The sequence below is a fragment of the Oryzias latipes genome, chromosome 17 (genome assembly GCF_053564925.1).
Source record: "Oryzias latipes strain Hd-rR chromosome 17, Olatipes_Hd-rR_3.1".
Classification (NCBI taxonomy): Eukaryota; Metazoa; Chordata; class Actinopteri; order Beloniformes; family Adrianichthyidae; genus Oryzias; species Oryzias latipes.
Genome location: NC_136253.1, coordinates 1735135 through 1755501, shown reverse-complemented (window position 1 = coordinate 1755501; position 20367 = coordinate 1735135). Strand labels below are relative to the sequence as shown.

Below are 20367 nucleotides of genomic sequence, written 5' to 3'. Positions count from 1 at the left end.
TTCAAAACTCTGAGATAAAAGTGTTAAATGTTAAATATTAATAAGACAATAAAAATTTATTGCAAAATGTCAAAGGCCTTGTTTACTAAAAGGCAAAGAGTTCAGTGTCACATATTGTAACTGGAAAGAGGAGATAAGGTGTCAAAGTGTAACATAAAATGACGTTTTCTGGAGAAGAGTGTGCACATATACACGCTCTGGATGTATGTGAATTTTCTGTCCTCAGCACTGCTTTGTGTTAGCGAGTGGCCTGCGGTGGTAGCTTCTACGTCACATCTACAAGCTTTATCCAAGCTTTTTTTTCGTCTGCTCCCGATTCACAACATTTTGATAAAGAAACACACAGAAATGCAATTGTAAGTTTTAGGATTAATTATCTTTATGTCCTCCATCATCAGAAAAATACCAGAAGAACATGTTAAAAACACAATTGTCATTAGAGTGGGTCTTTAAGGCCAGTCTGAGGCCCAGCGAAAACAAAAGCTAGTAGGTGTAACAGAAAAAAAGAGTTTTGGGAAGTTAAAACAAGTAAATTTGCAAGAAAATTAAACAAGAAGAAAAACCTTCTTAGCTGGAAAACTACAGGAAATGTAGCGCTTCCAGCCTTGGTCTAACATCCAAACAAAGCTTGATTTGATTTATTGCTTGAAAAGGAGCAGGAAGAAGCGAGTTTATATAATCCCACCCCTACAGAGTTATTTCTTTTTATAGTTTTACAGTTTTTGTAATCCAGTTCTGATCCGATAGATTCTTTTCAAGTAACAAAATCCAGTGCCAATTAATGATTGATTATCTTCAGAAAACATTCATTTATGATTTCAGTAAACAGTAACAGTAACCTTTATATAATAATCATTGACTATTATTAGAACATATTATCACAATAAAGCAGTAATTATTGCTACACATTGCAGATTAAGTAAACAAAATCAATAGCCTATTGATTGTAATTCAAACATTTCAGTAGTCATTATTACACATTACAATGTAACACTCATTGGTTGTAATTAAAAGAGCTTTGATTATTTCACCACAATGAAGTTCACACATGGATTTGGAATTATTCAATCACCTGTTGATCCTTAAATCCTCTTGTCTTTGTATTGTGAAATCAGACTTTCTTTACACATTTTCTTGAATATTTGGATATTTGAACATTGTTTGAGCTCAGAACTTAGCCCGTTCCAAGGCTTAGTGCCACACAGCGACGAACAGAAACTTTTCTTTGTGGTTCTTATCAATTTGATTTTGAAGTTCCTACATCCCCTCAGTTTGTTCCTCCTTCATTTTCTAACAACTGTTTTTGGATATTGAATGGTAACGATTTCCCACTAGCTCTGTATAAAAGTTGCGCAGTGAAAAAATCCACAAGGTCATGCAGTTTTAAAAGTCTTGATTGATCAAAGCAATTGAATCGGTTAGTTCAAAAGGGGCCCAAGTCTAAGAGGTTTGTTTTTCCAGGAAATGATTTTAATTGCATAGCTTAAAGGGAGGCTACACCAAGTGATTAAAACTTTACCCAGATTTAGCACCAGTTCATAGCTTACATATGCTATGATATGAAGCACCTCACTTTTATCATTTCAGACTGACTAGCAAACTAAAGACTCTGGACTTGGGCCCTTCTTGAATTAAACAGGGGCGCTGCCATATTGGATAACTACCGTAGTGCTGCCATCTATGGGATAAAGCTAAACTCATGCAAGAGAGGCCCAAGGCCAGGAATTTGCATTAATGCATTTTAAATGTCAAACATTGTCAATACATTACAACCGACTCGGGACTTTTTTGCACATAATCAGATAGCTTTTCCCTTGAAGACCATAGAACATATAATATCTCTATTCTGAAAAATCGTGGACTTGGGCCCCTTTTGAACTAACCGATTAATTTGTTTGTATGATCAAGATATCTAGCTTTATGTACAATCCTAAAGGCTCGTTTTTGAGGTAAAAAGAGAGGATTTAATAAACTCTTAAAATTATTCCCCCAAATTTCTATACAACAGGTCACATATGGTAATATTAATGAGCAGTACAATAAATATCTACTGTTGTATTTGTATGTCTCTGATGTGTGGCTTCCAATTTAGTTTGTCATCAATAACTTTCAAGTAGGACATTATTAATATCAATTGAGAGCCCGGTATTGGCTTTGTAGTTACCAAAGATTCTGATGTATATTCATCAATCTTGACAAATTGTTTTCTTCCCGTTAAATAGCTTTTGACCCAAGTTAGCGCTAGTCCTCTTATCCCAGACACTTCCAGTTTGTCAAGTAGGATGTCATGATTGGGAATCAAATGCTTTTTTAAGTCAATGAAAATTCCAGCTGCATATTTCTGTTTGTCCAGAACGTTTGTGATTTCCTCCACAGCATCAATGATAGCCAATGAGGTGGATCTGTTTTATCTAAAACCATATTGGTTTTCATTTATAATGTTGTGTTTTTCAATAAATGTCACTAATTTATCAATGAATATTTTTTCTAAAATGTTTGAGAATTGTGGAAGAAGAGAAACAGGTCTATAGTTTGTAAATTGGTGTTTGTCTCCACTCTTATTGATAGGAATCACTTTGTCATGGTTTGGGTTTCTTTTGTCTTGGTTTTGCTTTATTTCTTGTTCTGTCATGTTTGGTTCTGTTTCCTGTTTTATTTTGAAAGGTGTTCTGTTTTGTCATGTTCCTGAGTTTTACTTCCTTGTCCCTATCTGTCCTGATCTTGTTCACCTGTGTCTTGTCTGCCCTGTCTGTAATTAAGTCTCGTCTCTCCCTTCTTCTTGTGCTGGTCCATTAGCGTCTTAACGTCTTCATGTCTTAGCGTCATTTATGTCTTGGATGTTGCCATGTTTCCTGTTCTTGCCAAGCCACAGTGAGTCTAGTTCTAGTTTTGTTTCCTGCTCTGCAGCGCTTTTTGTTCAATAAACCCTCTTGCCTTGGAGCCGTGTGCCTCCTGCCTCTGCGTCTGGGTTCTACCTGCTCTCCAGCCCCCCCAACCCTGACACACTTTTGCAATTTTCATTTGGTTTGGGAATCTCCCAGTTTGTAATGATATATTACACATGTATGTTAGAGGCTTAGAGATACTATTAATTACCTTTTTCATCACTGTCACATCTATATCCTCACAATCTTTTGAGTTTTTATTCTTGAATTTATTTACAATTGATATCAGCTCATTTTTGTTCCCATCAGAGAGAAAGATTGAGTGTGGGATCCTTTTCATGGGTGGTGTCACAATGTGATGTGACTAGAGTGGCCAGGGGGGTTTTCCAGGAAGCATGTTTAAACTACCCTGACTTTAACCCTGAACTCTGGCTGAAATCTGCCTGAACTTGCTTACTCTGGGTATATCGGTTCCAAAAGACCGGATTGGAATTAGCGTAATTACGCTCCAATTGGTAACCCTGGGTTAATGCACGTGCACAGCAAGTACATAAAGACATTCTCAATGGAACGCCAATTTCCGGAGTCACCATGGAAACGCGTGGAGAAAAAAAGAGAGTGCTATACTTCAGTGAGACGGATTCGGAGATTTAAATGACGGCGTATGAAGATTATACGTCCATCAAAAAAGTAATACTGTTCAGGTCCAGGTTTTTATTTGCTGATCTCACACCTTGGCTGCACAGGTCATACATCCTCTCTCTTTTTACACTGAGCTCCTTCTCTTTTATGGGCTCCAGTTAATTAGCTGGCCACGCCCAGGAAGGAGGGAAGCCATTTTAAACAAACATTTCAAATAATTACAACAAAAGATAGACATGTTTTGTAAATCATACAGTTAAAGTCCTGCAAATAAAGACAAACATAAATAAACAAACAACTCAAATCATAACAAAAGGCATTTACAAAGATATCCAAATTCTTTCCACTTCCTGTGCCCTAATACTCAACAGGAAGTGAAGGCCTTTGCCACCATTTTGTTCCTTGTGCACCAGGAAGAGAAGGTGAGAAACATTACAAAAATCAAACCAGTCTTAAACAGGGGTGAAAGTAGAATTTTTCTTTTGCCGGTACTATGACAAATTATTTCCAAATATATATTTTTTAAAGCAGTTAAAGGAAATAAATGCACTTGATATCAAATTTTATACATAAATAACGTGTGTAGACAAGGTGTTTTTGTGAAAACAATCTTTAATTGAACATTGTGAATTTTTCAGAACATGAAAAATGTGAACATCCGAATTGATCAGAACTTGAGTCATGCTTAATTAGCTGAACTAAGTCATAATGTCCCAAAGAGGCTGGTAATATTCCTCATCAGTTTTAGGGGATCTGCGGCCATGCCACTTGTTGTGTGCGCTGGTCTCCTGCCTTTTCCTAGCCAGGTTTTGACGTATGGCATTGGATCCCACTTCATAAAGGGAGGTCCAAATGAGCTGATGAACAGGAGATTTGAGACATTTTTTGTCGTCATGGTGCCTCTGAGGTCAGTCATTATGTTATTCATGGTACTAAACCCTCTTTCACAATCTGCATTACTGGCTGAGAGTGTGTCCACTGCCAGAAGTAATTTTTTTAATGGAGGAGGAATGCTTCTCCCTCCACTAGCCTTGAACTCAACGTACCCAAGATGGGCCTCTTGCTCATTGATGTTGAGACGTTCACACAAAGTTCTGACTTCCTCTTCTCCAAATCGAGGATTGTCTTGATCCCAGTTTTCTGGGTGAAGGACTGCCATCTGATTGATAAGGCTGTAGTAAGCCTCTTTGCGGTCAGCTGTCACGCTACTTTGTGCTTTGTTGGCTGTTGTTGTAAACAGTCTTTCCTTCATGCTCTCCACCACTGCAGTTATGAAGAGAGCAGAGTCAATGGTGGGAGACCTGCCCACCTTTAACTGATGTCCATTAAATTCCATCTTCTGCTCGGCCTGCTCTGCTTCAACAGTGTGTTTTCCTGGGTAGGTTTTCAGGCTCTCAATGCGCTTCAGGTAGTTGGTCATGAGCTCATGGGCCTTTGGAATAGTAGTTTTTCTGTTCTGGAGAATTTCAGACAAGTTTTTTAGTTCAGTGAGAACATCCACCATCAGTGCCAGACTTTTGAGAAAATGAACAGTGCACAACTTAGACAGCAGACCACTGAACTTGGCTCTCTCTCTGCTGTCTCTGCTGTTGTCCTCTGATGCTTTCTGGAAATGTTGTGCCAAGGCTGAATATGACTGCCACACTGCATTGACTGCCCTCCAGGATGAAGCCACCCAGCGAACGCTGAATACTCTACCAATCCTTTTAAGGGTGATGTGCAGATTGTGCGCACACTCACTGAGCTCTCTCATGTTCTTGGGTGATTGGCTGTAAAGTGAATAAAGGGAGTCAAGGAAGGCCTGGAAATCTTTTGTCCCCCCTGTTTTATCAAGTGCCTGGTCTACAGCAAGCTCCAGTCTGTGATTCAAACAGTGCCAGAGAACAATAGATGGAAAGTCGTCTTTCAGCAACTTTCCAACTCCTGACTTCACCCCTAACATCACACTGGCCCCATCACTGCAAAATCCTATCAGTAGTTCTTGCAGCAACTGCATGGTAAAACCATTTTTTAACAGGCAGTTTATGAGTTTTTCTTTGATGTGGGCAGCACATAGGCTGTCCAGGTCCACAAGGTCCAAGGGAAAAGAAATAGGTTCCATAGCTCCATCTACACTTGCTTTCACAAAAACAATGAGCGTTGATTTGTTACCAACATTAGTTGATTCATCAGCCAATACTGTTATCTTGCTCCTATTTTGTATAATTTTTGTCATAATTTCTTTCTTCATTTGTGAAGCCACGTGATCCACAATATCAACACACACAGTTTTGCTGTGTAAAACTCTCCCCATGTTGATTAAGTTGGTCTCCTGTAGATCAATCAAACTTTCAAAGTCAGTGAATGGTTTATTGTACTTGGCCACGTAATAGGCTGTCCTGAAGACCCTGGCAGTTGTCTCAAAGGCAAAATCTTGACTCTTGGTATTCATGTTTACAAGAGTGTCTTTTTTCGCTGTCTCTAAAATTTTCACAACTTCTTTGTGAGCTGCTGAGTTTTTGTGCTCATGTATTTTTTTTCTCAATGACGACAGCTGAACATTTCTTGTGTGTCCAGATGGGCATATCTTTCCTGCTACCCAGTTAGGTGCAATATTTACCCCCCGAGATGAGGCAACACCGAGATCTTTTACAGTGTGGCATTTTTGGCAGCCAAGCATTCCGTTTTTGGCAAATATCCATTCATTTTTCTCTTTAAACTGTTCATACTGTTCTTTTGTCCAGATTGAAGGATACTCTGGCAATACAAAAGGGTCACCTGAGCTTGATGGCCCTGGTGTCTCAGAGGGTTCTTTAATGCAATTTGCATTTCGACTTTTCACTTTTTCATCCTCTCCTTCAGAAGTGTTTGTCTGCACATCTTCATCCTCACTTTGGAATTTCCTCTTAAATATCTGATTTATTTTTCTCTGCATGCTCTTCTTTTTTTGCTTTTTCTTTTAAATAACGTGCTGCGTTATTTTTCCATATCAAGATTTCCTTTGTCTATCGTGAACTAAATTTATATTGAATTTAAACTGACCAATCACATTAGTGACGTGAAGTTTGATTCATTTATTGTTTTTCGCGTCCCGTTGCTCCTCCGTGTGGCATAAACATTAATGCTCAGTTGGCTGATCGAATTGAATGTCCCCCAACAAAAAATCAAACGTACGACGTTTCCACGCATGCGCATTAGGCTTGTTTATGGAAGCGAGAGCGAAAGCTACGAGGCAGACCGGAAAAGAGATCCAGAGCATTTTATCGGTCGATACGCCAAATAAAAAAATGCTTCTGTCATGTTATGAAGTGAAAACAGGAACACAGCGGATCTCCTCCCATCTAGAACGGCGTTCCGCCTCGAAATCTTTTAACGGAACGCCGCTCCGGACCGTTCCGGCTTACTTTCACCTCTGGTCTTAAACATTTGGTGGTTGTGCATGATGTGTCTAAAAGTGATGAGCTATGACAGACAGGTGACAAGTAGATACAACTACTTTGTCACAGGTGGATTATTGTCTTTGCTGGTTTTGTATTTTGGAATTTCCCCTGCCAACTCTGATCCCACGTTTACAAAATAGTTATTGAGGCCGTTTGCTTCTTCATTGATGTTAAGATAAGATAAGATAAAATAGGACTTTATTGATCCCGCAGGGAAATTCAGTTGTTACAGCAGCCAGAACAAGAAATATAGCAGTTAGAACAAACAAAGTAGCATTCAGTACAAATACAATTATAATAATAGAAAGTGGGAGTGAAGTACACGTCAAAAATAACAAGTTGAGTGGTTAAATAACAGCAGCAGTTTCAGCAGTCCTAGACCATGTTGTTGTATAGCCTGACTGCTGTTGGGATGAAGGACCTCCGGTAACGTTCCTTTTTGCACTGGGGGTCCAGCAGTCTTCGGCTGAACGAGCTACTCATGGTCCTCACTGTCGCATACAGAGGGTGAGAGGGGTTGTTCCGGATGCTGGACGGCTTGGTCAGCATCCTCCTCTCACCTACAGAGTCCACTGAGTCCAGGGGACAGCCCAGGACAGAGCTAGCTCTCTTCACCAGCTTGTCTAGTTGCTTTAACTAGTAATTCCTCCACACCAGCAGACCACAGCATAGAAAGTGTCCTTCCTCTCCTTAAAAAACCTGGGCTTGAGTCCTCCCTTTTTAGCAGTTTTAGACCTGTTTCTAATCTTCCATGAAGGCAGGGTTTAGCTCAGGCGGGGCCGCAACTTCAGCGCACAGACGCAATGTGTGAGTGTCTGAGAGTCAGAAAACTTGTATGGAACATATACTATACTATTAATTATACTCTATTATTAACTGTTTTCTGTACAAAATGTACTTATAAAACTCTCATTCAATAAAATACAATACGTAAACAAAAAAAAATCAACAAGTAAATAAATCAGTAATACATTTCTGTTTATTTAGTCTGCTATATCTGCTGTTTTCTGACTTAACGTCCTTATTAACACAGTTCAGTTGACACTGTTGAATTATTACTATTAAACACAAAAGAAGACTCCAATTCTACAGTTCTGTAACCTCCATCAATGGTTCTTCTGAACACGGCTTCTCTTGTCTTCTCACTGCTGGACACTTGGCAGCACTTCCTCCCAAACAGCTGAGACCCTCAGTGTGGATGAAGATGATTGTCAGGAAATCTGGACTGGACTTGGACTTGTTGAAATTTAAGGTGGAGAAGTCAGAGAGTATGTGCTCCGATTTTTGAGTCTGTGTCGAACGTTTTTTTTTAAAGTTTACTTTTTGAACCACAAATCAGTAAAGGAGAAACAGAATTCAGAAACCATTTTTGTATTTTCTTTCTTATGACTTTTTGCACATTTAAACTCTGGTCACAAGTTATTGTAGAGCCGCCAGTCATCCACTCCTATATTTTCATTCTGAATTCAAACTGTGGTTAATAAAAGAACGGGTGCTGTTCACTGGAGATCAGAACAATCGTTTCCAATACCTGAGATCAAAGAAAGGCACAAAAACGGATGGAAATTTATGTTGGCGACACCAAATAGGTGCAGCCAAGATGCACAATAAGTGTGTTTGAGATCACCCAGGTGGATGCAACGCTGCGCAGATCACCTGGTGTGTGACGAATGTTTTTGTTTTTGCTCCAACATCACCTGTCAATCATCACAAAAATATCACGAGAAAGGGGCGGGAGCCACGCGCTAACTGAATGCAGCTGGAAATTTAGTGCTGTGCTGACCGCAAGCTGCCCACTGACTACAAAACAATGTGTGACCAAGGTACCGCCAGTGTAGAGTGGAGCCACCAAAAAAATGGCTGAGACAATAAAAGCTTATAAAGATTTTAATTTAATCAACAATTTAAAAATCTGTCGTTGCAGTTTTACTCTGATTAGCTGTACACATAAAAGCAATAAAAAGAGATGCAGAAATAAAAACAGGAAGGCCGAGCCGACCGCCTGTGCAGGAGGGGAGGGAAAGAGAGGGGCCTTGGACTAAGCCAGTACCTCACTCCACTCCGTGCTAAAAACAAATCCACACACAATAAGAAAAACGTGCAAAAGAAACATCCACTACACACTAAAAGGGAAATAAACAAATACAGTGAGGGAACTGGAGTGAGGAAGACGCTGCCACAAGGGGCCCCCTCACCAACACCGGACGCACAACTCAGACCTATACAACAATAAAAATAAATCAGAGTCAACCACACCATAAATACAGCATCGCTCTAAAAACAGATTAAAATGTATTAAAAGGGTGGGTAAAGAACACGCAGTGGCTCATGACATCCGCAACACCTCCAGCCGCTTACAGCATCTAGTTAAAAGAGCAGAATGTAAATGAGTAAAAGCTGATCTACATCCTCCCAACAGAGGGGCTTCACCCATACATACCACCATGCAGGCAGGCAGCCACTGTCTGTCAACTCACTCCCTGTTCCTTATAAAGGGGCAGACACAGCTGAACTAAATCCCCAATCAAGCAGGCATGCACCTGTCACAGGCAGACCTGCCGGTTACATTCTTCCCCCGTTTTTTTTGTTGGCGTCCCGACAACTCACTGCCACTGGCGAAACAACCCTTCACCAGAGACCCTGCAGCCCCCTCTAACCTAGTCCCAACACCTACTGGTAAATGATGGGGGTTTGTATGCTGTCCAGCTGTTTGTCGAGTAGTCCTTCGTAATACAGGAGGGTCGAATGTGTTCGGACAGGCAGCAGGAGCAGCCTCCACTGTAGGTACAGCCGGGACCCCAGTTCTTTTTTGTCCTGATGAAGATCTTAAAACCCAGAAGCCATTCTCCTCCACATCAGGGCTCCTTGCTCTAGAACTGGGTCTATCTGGCAAGACACGTGGTTCCACAGGTATAGGCTTAATCATGCAACGATTTACTTGACGTACCTTTTCAGGCTGATCCCGTGGAGCAACTGTATAGACGGCCCCTCCTGGCTCAGGAGGTCTTGTGACCACAAACACGTTAGGAGCCCACTTGTCCTGGATCTTGCTGTGCCCTCTGTGTGAGAAGTCCCTAAGGTACACCATCTGTCCCACCCACTATAGCCACTTGTAGCCTTCTCTTGTGTTCACTGAGCCAATGACGGGCCTCGCCAGCAACAGGCTCCTCAATGCGACCCAAAAGAAAGTCAACAGGTAACTGAGGTTCACGACAAAACATGAGAAGGAATGGAGAGTGTCCTGTCGACTGGTGCTGAGTGGTGTTGTAACTGAACAACACTTGAGGCACATACTCAGGCCAGTGGTGCTTTTGGTCAACTGGGATGGTTCGCAGCAGATCATGAAGCGTACGATTAAACCGTTCACTTTGGCCGTTTTCCTTGAGGATGGTAGGGTATTGTGCGGGACTTTTCAATGCCATACAACTCACAAAGCTGGTATATGATGTTATTTTCAAAGCAGCGGCCCTGATCAGAGTGCAGCCGTGTGGGGATCCCATACTTGTAAAACCACTCTTAGATGAGGATGTCTGCCACAGTAGAAGCCCTCTGGTCTCGGGTTGGCACAACCTGTGTAAACTTGGAAAAGACATCGGTCATAACCAGTACTTGCTCTCTCCCATCCCTCGCTGGATCCAACATGGAAAAGTCAATGGCCAGATTTTCATTTAGCTTTGAAGCCAAGAGATGACCCTTAGGTAATCGTATTGTCAGTCCACACTACACACTTATGGCCCACCAAATAGTCCCGGAACTTCTGCGTCATGGCCCACTTCATTGCCAGGAACTCAAGTTCCATAGAGCTGTAGTTCTTCTCTGCCTGGTGAAGACTACGACTCGCGTAGGCTATGGGCCTGATTTTGCCCTCCTGCTCTTGAAACAGCACTGCGCCCATATGCCAAAACAGGTGAGGAGATCAGTTTCTCTTTCAGTCTTTGGAAAGCACCCTCACACTGGTGGGTCCATACTTCATTCAAAGACTCCCTCCGCTGACGACGCCTATACCCGGACAATTCAGCAATAGCCCGATTAAGAGGGGCAGCCAATTGGGCAAAGGCTTCCACAAAGCCCATAGTAGCTTGCAAATCCCAAGAATGTTCTTAATTCAGATACAATCCGGGGAGGGGCCCATTCAGCGACAGCCGCAATCTTCTTTGGATCAGTTGCCACACCAGCTGCAGACACAACATGACCCAGGTAGTCCACCTGCTGTTTCAGGAAATTTTGAATAGTATTCCTGCTTTGCATGTTTAATAAATTTGTTGTATTGTGTTAGTTTTTCCTTAAAGATTTGGTAATGAATTGTTAGTTTTGTTTTGCGCCAATTTCGTTCTGCAACCCTACAGATTTTCTTAAGTCTCTTGGTTTCCTCTGTTCACCAAAGAGGGGGTGCTTTGGCTTGTACCGTTTTTGTTTTAAGGGAGCGACTTTGTCCATTATTGATATGAGCTTGTTATTGAAATTTTGAACAGATACATCAACAGGCAAACTTAGTGTTTGATTGTTTGTGTTCCAGATGTGAGGTTTGCAGCCACTTCAGGGTGTAGGCAACGCCTTCTAACAGTTCTCTTTGGAAGTCTTTGGGTGACAAAGCCATTGATATTAAAAAACACACACGAGTGATCTGAGATACCAACGTCCACAACAGAGGTCACATTGGCCATCAGGCCACGAGTGATTAAAAGATCCAGTGTGTGACCCCTGTTGTGGGTGGGAACACTGACATGCTGAGTAAAATCCATTGTTGCTAAAGTGTTTAAAACTCTTGGACATATGGGTCCGATGGATTGTCCGCATGTAGGTTAAAATCGCCCAAAATAATTATTCTACTAAAATCCAAGTGTATAATTGAAAGCAGCTCTGCAAAGTCAGAATTAAAAGATGAGTTACACTTTGGGGGTCTGTACACTATCAAACACAACACAGTGGGATTATTAAAAAACAATGGCCTGGTATTCAAAAGATGTGTATTCGTGAAACAATTTGTCTGTAGACCTAATAAAAGCAGACAGGATAGCAGCAGTTCCCCCACCCCTACCTTGTTTTCTGTCTTTGTTTGTAAAGTAAAAAAGGGGTGGAGTCGCTTCAAACAGTGAACCAGTTGAACCACAATTCCAAGTCTCTGTTAGGTTATGATCTAAAATTAAGTCGTGGATAAGAAATGATGATTTGTTTGATAGTGAGCGTACATTTAAAAGTGCCAGATTCAATTGACACAGATTATTGTTTTCAGGTTCATGAAGGGTATTCAAATTTTGGATATGGATTGCTTTTAGGTTTGTATAATTCCTGTTAGAAGTTTTGAATTGAGTTCCAGATCGTTTTTTTATTTTAGTTTGTATGGGAAACGTGGCAGGTGTTATTGGGGGTTTGGATGAAAACCCATGAAGCGGGCCTAGGGGAAGGACAGAGATTTGGTGTGATCCGGGTTCAGGTTCTGGAGAAGTTAAGGGAGCTGGCAGTCAGTCCTCTTTAAAACAATGAACAGTATGTTGAATGTTAGCTGTTAAAATACTGCAACCAAGCAGACTAGGGTGAAGTCCATCTAGTCTGTAAAAAGAGGGGTGATTCCAGAAAAGGTTAAAATTGTCAATAAAACCAAACCTGTGCGTGTGGGAGGTGGACAGCAGCCAGGTGTGGAGGGAGAGGATCCTGCTAAAACGTGTAGATCTTCTAGTAAGTCTGGGAATTGGTCCAGAAATAAAAACAATTTTCCCAGTGTTGGATAAAAGAGTGAAAAGTTCCCTAAATTCCCTTTTTGTGATTTCGGATTGTTGAAGTGTTGTGTAATTGGTTCCAATGTGAACTACAATCCGAATGACACTGGTTGGGAGGGAAAGCGGAACCTCGGGAAGCTTTTGAAGAAGATCCTTCACCTTGGCCCCAGGGAAGCATCTGGTGATGGTGTTGATGTACCTTATGGAGTGGAGGCACTGAACAGCTCTTTCAGTGGTAGATTGTTACACCCCCCATGCAGGAAGGAATGGTTCCGCAGACTGTACAATGCCACAGTTTAAAAATGCATGTACAAAACGGTTTTTCATACATCCATAGCTGATCTGTATATTCTGTGTCTTTACTTTATTTATTTAATTTTATTATCAGGCATAACATGTGTTATGTTGTAATAGTGTACATAATTTATTACTTACTTACTTTTTTACTTTTTTCTATTTTTGCACATTTTTTGTATTTGAATACTTGCACATTTGGGAACACCCCTCACTTTTGCACATTGCTGTCACTTTTCTTTTCTCTACTCTTTGGAACTGCTGTGACAATTGAATTTCCCCAATGTGGGATCAATAAAGAATATCTATCTATCTATCTATCTATCTATCTATCTATCTATCTATCTATCTATCTATCTATCTATCTATCTATCTATCTATCTATCTATCTATCTATCTATCTATCTATCTATCTATCTATCTATCTATCTATCTATCTATCTATCTATCTATCTATCTATCCATCTATCCATCTATCCATCCATCCATCCATCCATCCATCTATATTCCTGGTTATAGAGTCACCAACAATCAAGGTGGTTGGGGGTGAGAGGGACGAGCCTCAGCCGGAGCAGTCACTCCCTCCTAGTCCTTTGCTTTCGCTCCTGGAGCTGGGGGGACAGTTCCGGGCTGAACCGATGGTGGCTGGTCCCGGAGGCCAACAGACCGCCTGGCCACCGTATCCTGTAGGAGCTTGATCCTCCGGTGGGCAGGGGCAGTGTTACCACTTGATGTCTGAGATGTTTTTTGTGGATTGTTCCCTCATCCTGGCACTGGAAGAGGTGGATGGAGCAGCTGTCTTTGGCCCCCCATTATCATTGCTCCCTGCACCATACATTTTTTCTGCATCATCATAGAAATAAATTCTTCTTCATAACTAGTATGTTATGGGCACAATTTGCTATTTTTGGGTCGCAAATTGCCATTTTGTAGGCAAAAGTTAGCATTTTCTTAACACAATTTAGTATTGTAACGTCTGGCAGGATGTAATGAAAAGTCAAAGACGGCCGTTTCCAAAATGTGAAGCCTTTAACCCCTTTGATCCCACCCTTACATTGACGTGTTATCCCTAGCATGACAAAGGTGGATAAAGGTGAAGAGGATTTCATGGACACCAGTGAAGATCACAAATCATTGGAGAAAAAAGGTTCAGCGCACTGTCTAGTGGGTCTAGATGACCCAACTCCCAATGTTAAAGTGGCTAGGATAGCACAAGGGTTAATGTGGCTTAAATGGTTGCTGTTGGCTGCAACCATACCAAACACAGCACAAAATGGAAGACTTGCCATGATGCTTTCTCCCCATTTGATTACCGCGCACACATGCCTCTTCTTATTCTTCTTGTGATTCAAATTGCGAGAGGCACCAATGTCAAGGTACAATATTGCCACCTACTGTGTTGGAGTGTGTGTCGGAATGGGGGACTACCTATCTAGTCTATTGGAAAAAAAAAAACAACAACTCTATTCTCTTCAACAGTTCTTCTAAATATAGGGATGCTGCCCCCTTTCAAATTTGTGCCCCGGGCAATGTCCCGTATGCCTCAAAGCACTACTGACTTATTGTGAATCTTTGTTACTATCGCCAATCTAGATCATTTCCAAATAACACTTTCGTTTTTTCCACTACCATTCTCCTAACAGGGAGCAATAGCTCTTCCAACCATGTGTTCTTCAGCTGCTCTATCCTGTATATTCACCCAATAATTAAGCAGCAGTTGTGTAGCTCTGAGATTAAACTGCAGTTCCCCCATTCCACCTTGTAACAAAACCGCAGGCGTTGACCTCATAGCCTCAGCACATATTCTTGATGCCTGATTTTGGATGACCTCTACCTTATGTAACAGTGTTTTGCAAGCTAAATTGTAAACAATAATGCCATAATCAATAACTGACCTAATCAATATAATACATATTTGTTTCAAAGCCCGTGAACTAGCTTCCCACCCAGTGCCTTTCAAGCATCTCATTATATTTATGACTTTCTTACATCTCCCTATTATACTATCAACATTCTCTCTGAGTTTCAATTTCTTATCAAATATAACTCCAAGATACCTAAAGCTATGCACTTGCTCCAATACTTCTCCATATAATTTTAGTTTACAACACTTTTCTGTTTCCCAGTAAAAACAACGCATTTTGTTTTAGCCACTGAAAATTTGAAGCCCCGATCATAGGACCAGTTTTCCACCTCTGTAATTGTGTCTTGCACCTGTCTCTCCACATAACAAATATTCAAGCCCCTCTTGGCTCCATCATCTGAAAATAATGCCTTCCCAAATTCACATCCAATGGAATTATAGATATCATTAATCATAATTAAAAACAGCATAGGGTTAATCACACCATTCAATCCTACACTAAATATCTATTAGAAAAAGACTTTCCTATTCTGACTTGAACATACCTACCAAACAAAAATCCCTTTTATCCAATTATAAATGCGTTTAGTAAATCCTAATCTACCACGTTTTATCAATAAACCCTCTTCCCAAACCATGTCATGTACCTTTTCTATGTCAAAAAATACTGCCACCAAATTTGCCGACATGTGATTTGAGTGCTATGGGTCTGTCATTTTCTGGGTTGCTTTGATCTTTTCCAGGTTTTAATAAAGGAATAACCACAGCCTCTTTCCAATTAGTCTGTAATGTATCTTCTCTCCAGATTCTGTTATACATATACAATAACTTCAACTTCATTTGCCTACCTAAATGCTTTAGCATAACATAACTCATGCCATCCCTACACAGTGAAGTAATTCTTGATTTATGTAGCATAAATGTAGATCCAGTTCAAAGTACGTAAACAGAGCATCCATAACTGTAAAATAAGTGTTACCATCAATATCATTGTAGTTTCGTTCCCTAGTTTCATCTCCCCTCTCCTTAATCCAGATAAATTCTCATTACTTTGACTTCTCACATCGGATTTAGCCAATATTGCAGCTTTATCCTCATCCATTGTCGCCCCTCTTTAATACTGCGTATTCTAACTGTCTATTTATAACCTTCATTTTTCTAATCATCCCGCTAACTGCACTAACCAGTGTAGTTGGACCAGTTGTTTTACAAAAACCCCTCCAGTACTCTCTTTTTGCCTTTTTAATAACACTTCTCCGCTTGCGCACAAAGTCTCTTGTAGTTCAATAGGTTCTCATCGGTGTGAATCCATCTTAAGAGTTTCAAACCCTTATTCCTTTTTTTAACTGCTGTCTTGAAATCTTCAGTCCACCGTGGAATATTTGTCCCTGCCATAGTTGCTTTACTCTTTGGGACTGTCTGCTGTGCTGCTGCAATTATCACATTTGTAATTTCCTTTCCAATTTTCAGCAGTATTCTCCATGCTGATGTTTGAGATGTTTGAGTGTTCCTTCTCACATATATAAGTACATTCATTCCCGTTTGCTTTATGAAAAAGCCACCTGCCTTCCCTTTCATTTATTGATGGTTCCCTTTCTCCACCAACCCTAGAAAAACAGAAAAATGGTCACTCCCCACTCTGCTGTCGTGTATATCCCACTCACAACACCCTGCCAAGACATTTGAAACAAAAGTGAGAAAGATCTAGTGCGGACAAGTTCTGTGTTTGAACTATATTCTTGCTCCTCTCCCATCATTGAGACACACCAAGTGTAATTCATCCATCAAGTCCTCCAGTACCTCACCATTAGCATCTGTCGCCTTCCCTCCCCATTCCGTGTTATGTGGATTAAAATCCCCACATAAGAAGACATGTCCGTTATCCAAATGGATAATTGATTTAAGAAGATTAAGATCTAACTTTTTGCATAGATTATAGTAATTGACAACATAAAGTCTCCCCAGACCAATATAAAGAAAAAAATGTTTAGTCACTAAGACAAAAACTTAGATTATTTTTGTAAATGAAAAACTTTATTAGAATATTTTATCTTGCAAGACTTAAACCAAGGGTCTTTTTCTTTCTGAAGATCCAGTTTTTGCAGTGTAATTGTGTCTTGCACCTTTCTGTGTCTTGCATCCTTTCCGAGGCCTCTGTGTGACTGCAGCAGGAGCATGGTTAGTATAGCTGGCAGTAATAGGTCGGACCTGTTCCCGATGCATGTTGGACCCGGCAGGACTGTCTTTTATCACAGGTTCTGTTCAAAATCTTGGACATCATGGACAGAATTTATGGACACAGCCAGGGGCCAGAGGGTGTCTAGTTCAGGGACCTCTGGATTTCCTCTCTGCTCTTTGTCCTGTTGACTTCATTGAGTCACAGGACCTCCAGCTTGGATTGAGGCAGTTTGTGGCTGGGCTGAGGGTCAGCACCGCTAAGTCTCAGGCCATGGTTCTTGACAGGAGAAATTTAGTTCGTCCTCTCTAGGAGGGTGGAGAGCTCTATCTTCCCCACAACGGACCGGCAAAGCTACAGCAAACAGCTGAGGCTGCACTAATCTGCCTGTCAATCTCACCTTTCAATCTTCACTCACTCATGAGCAAGACACCAAGGTACTGTAGTGGCGGTCATGTGCATTTTAGGACCCTCACACGACCGCACACGCAGACGCCCCACATACCTCGATGACTTTGTGGTAGATGGCGTCGCCGAGGACGGCTGACCCTTCAGAAGGGGGCTATGTAGTGGCGGTCATGTGCATTTTAGGTCTGTAGCAGCAGGGGATAGTGGGACGTGGTCCCTTGATCTAATTTGGGCTCAGCAGGAGCGTTTCTTTTTGCCCATGTTTCTTTGCAAATGGCAGTTTTGTTGTTTCACCTTAGTTTATTCTTCCTGTTCTGTTTGTTTATTGTTGTTGCACCATAAGAGTGGGAGGGGGACAGGTTGATGACCCCTATGCAATGTCCAATGTTGTGCGTGTTCAAAATAAATGGGCTTGTTATGCCGGAAAGGAGTCTGCACTCTCAGCTTCTCTTTCTGCCTCCTCCTCACTGAGATTGTTTGGAGTCGTGCGGTGTATGGGACACGGACAGTTCTCCAGCGCTGCCAGATTGATTGACAGCTCAACTGGTCGACAGTTTGGCTCCAGTACCTCCTGCTGCAAGTGACGTACCTGCTGGGAGTTGCAGTACTGAAACTCCACCTGGGGCAGGAGCAGGTACCGAGCCGCATTGTTTTGTTTCCTTTTATTTAACTTTCTCTTTTTTAATTTGATCTTTTAAATTTTTTAAATGTTCTAAACCTAGGACCTGTCTGCCACGGAAAACCCTGACAGGAGTTCACAAAGAGGTGGGATTTTTTTTAGTTCTCTTTTGTTTCTTTGTTTGGGTTTTCTCGTTTTTTTGATTCGTTTTGTGTGTGTGTGTGTGTGTGTGTGGGGGGGGGGGGGTTAATGTTGTCCTTTTTGACCGTTTTTTTTATTTGTGCGGCCCGCAGGGACAAACCGGAATCTTCTGCAGAAAACCCCAAACCCCAAACTTTAAGTGCGAAACACAAAGATGTCAACAAAAAATTGCCTCATATCACATTTGCAGGAAAAGACTTCTTTTGGTCACAGATTGAAATAGTTCGACTTTAAGGCCTAAGCTTGTCCAGTGTCTAGTTTTTAGAGGTTGTTGACTGTATCTGGCCGTCCACTTTGGTTTTGCTTTTAATGTGGAAGGTTTTTCCTTAACTTGTGCTTTTATTTAAACTTCTTGGACCCATTTTTAAATATGAAACAGTCCCATCATGACACAAATAATGGCATGTTCGTCCGCTGCAGTGTGTGCGTTCTCCTTTAAGCCCACCCACTTGAACCGGAACCGTTTTCTCAGTGTGTGCAGACAGCCCTGTCTGTCATCCAGCTCCGACGCGGACCCCGTCCCCTTCGCGTGCGCCGCTCGCGCCTGCCAACGAGATGCTTTCCGCCGCGTCGTCATGTGGGGCCTATGCTTAGCCTCCATCGGGTGCGCCCGCGTGGACAGCACCCACCCATCCTTGTGACAGCTTCTTCCCCGTGGATCCGTTGGTGCTGCTCCTACGGATGCGTACTCCGGTGATCCATGCGGACCGGAGCGGCATCGCTGGTCCCGTTTCGGCGCGGAGAGGATAATTCACGCGCCCGTCGCCTTGCATCAGGGTTTGTGAAGCATCAAGTATGGGGAGCACCACCTCATGCTGCGTGTCCGCCAGCCCCAAGTTCCGAAGAAATGCACACTCCAGGCTGGAGTCGGACCAGCAGGAGTCGGATCTGAGCAGGGAGGAGACGGGCTGCAACCTGCAGCACATCAGCGACAGGGAGAACATCGATGGTAGGAACGAACCCAGAAACCTATGGAATGAAACCAATTTAAATGCCTCAAGGATCAGAACATTATTGTTAGGGAGCGCATCAAAAATACAAACTACAGCTGATTAGAAGAGAAGGAATTTCCATCAGCAATATCTTCTTTGATAGAATAAACCAGCAGAATACTGCTGAAAATATAGATTTTGGAAAATATTTAGTCATAATGTTAAATTCTGATGTTATTTCTAACCTTGGATGTAATTATTAAGTCCACAATTCTTTTGAGATATTCCTTGAGTTGGGTGATGTGCCAGATGGTGTTAGGAGATTGTTGCCCATCAGGGTGTACAATAAGCTACAAACACAAACACTTTTGTGTTTGCTCTTTGTTTTCAGGCTGAGCATGAAATAAGCTGCAACAGTGAAGCGGCAGCCTCCGCTCATAGATGCTAATCTGCATCACAATACACCCATTCATTCCGGAGAAGTCCACAAATGGGCCATCTATCTACAGCCACTGGTCCTTCTCACATCCTGCACATGACAAAATCTCTGACAAAATTCCAAATTTTTGGAACATTTTCCTCAATCTGTGGCCTTATTTCAGGATAATTATAAACCAACACCTCCCAGATCTTGAATTGGATGTGAAGGATGCTGATAACTGGAAACAGCTATGCTCACCTCCCATTAATCTAATTTTCTGGCCAAAAGGATGAAACCCTGATTGGTTCATCATTTACACATACACTCTGATGCTATCAGTACATTTTTGTCATGAAAGTGGGCCAAAAAACCCACATTTTGACATGTTTAAAGACGCACTCCAATGAAATTTGTGTTTTTAAGACAATTGTTATTTTTCTTATGATGGAGGGCTTATATAAAGCAAAGCTTACAATTATTGTTGGTAATCATGAGCAGATCAAAAAATGCAGTTTGAAAAAGATCATATTTGTGACCTATACTGGGTAGCAGAACAGGAAGCCGCAAGCTCTATTCTGATGCATCCACTTGCAGAGGAGATCCATTTTCCTCATTGGACCTGGCATCTGACCTAAAACTGTGTGGCTGCACAGTTCCAATATTGCTGACCATTTTTTTTTTGCACCAGTAATGGAAAGTTATGTTCACACAACCCTTGCCAACATGAGTTCAAGCGGCCACTTCCAATGAAAAGTCAATGCAAACTTACGTGAACGTGTGTTTTGGACT

The 20367-nt window shown here is 41.5% G+C and overlaps 1 protein-coding gene across 2 annotated transcripts in view; it reads left to right on the top strand.

Moving 5' to 3' along the window:
- Nucleotides 1-2792: 2792 nt before the first annotated feature.
- Nucleotides 2793-20367, top strand: part of LOC105357365 (cyclin-Y) — an 86035-nt gene continuing 68460 nt past the window's right edge. Inside the window, exon 1 of one of the 2 annotated variants that reach the window (XM_078935587.1) lies at nt 2793-2871. In XM_078935587.1, the coding sequence (XP_078791713.1) occupies nt 2829-2871 (43 nt within the window). In that variant the 5' untranslated portion in view covers nt 2793-2828. Of the gene's footprint in view, nt 2872-18690; nt 19175-20367 lie in introns of those variants that run through there. The other variant, XM_023965167.2, reaches the window with a different exon arrangement.